At 50.8% G+C, this 598-nt stretch overlaps 1 protein-coding gene across 4 annotated transcripts in view; it reads left to right on the plus strand.

Moving 5' to 3' along the window:
* The window catches only part of LOC107699024 (nck-associated protein 1), a 53,826-nt gene continuing 53,228 nt past the window's right edge, over positions 1-598 (plus strand). For 2 of the 4 annotated variants that reach the window (XM_016500182.1, XM_016500183.1), the window contains exon 1: positions 1-312. In XM_016500182.1, coding sequence (XP_016355668.1) covers positions 205-312 — 108 coding nt within the window. In that variant the 5' untranslated portion in view covers positions 1-204. The remainder of the gene's footprint in view (positions 313-598) is intronic. The other 2 variants (XM_016500184.1, XM_016500185.1) reach the window with 1 other exon arrangement.

Raw genomic sequence — 598 nt, forward strand, 5'->3', positions numbered from 1 at the left:
CAGTGACGTCGTTACCGGAAGTAGCCTCGTTCTGGCCATCAGGGCAACACCTAGAAAAAACACATACCCGACGACGCGCCTCAAGCCCGTAATATGGGCGAAATTTAACACTAAAACACAACTCGATCTGGCACCTTACCCCTTAACACTACACGAGGAATCCGTTGGGTTGTGATTTAGCTCGTTTTAACGGTCGTTTGAGCCATGTCTCGGGGCGCGCTGCAGCCGAGCCAGCAGAAGCTGGCGGAGAAACTGACGATACTCAACGACCGCGGCATCGGGATGCTCACGCGCATCTACAACATCAAGAAGGTGAGAATAAGCGCTTCATGCATGTGTGTTTCAGAGAACTGCAGTAGGCGCACACAAATACACACACGGGGTTGATGAGGCCAGGCCCTGATTGAGTGCGTGTGTGTGTGCGCTCGCGATACAGCCATAAATCAATGTAACGTTACCGGCTCATTTTGAATGAGATTTAGTTCGGGTTAGTGAATCTCCAGCCAAAACGAGTCGATCTGATGCATATTAGTAATGATTCTTTTAATGGTGAGGTGAGGATGGCTAATGTCCTAGTTTTACCCGCCCCCCCCCCCCC

This window comes from Sinocyclocheilus anshuiensis, unplaced genomic scaffold, assembly GCF_001515605.1.
Source record: "Sinocyclocheilus anshuiensis isolate Anshui unplaced genomic scaffold, SAMN03320099.WGS_v1.1 scaffold18, whole genome shotgun sequence".
NCBI lineage: Eukaryota > Metazoa > Chordata > Actinopteri > Cypriniformes > Cyprinidae > Sinocyclocheilus > Sinocyclocheilus anshuiensis.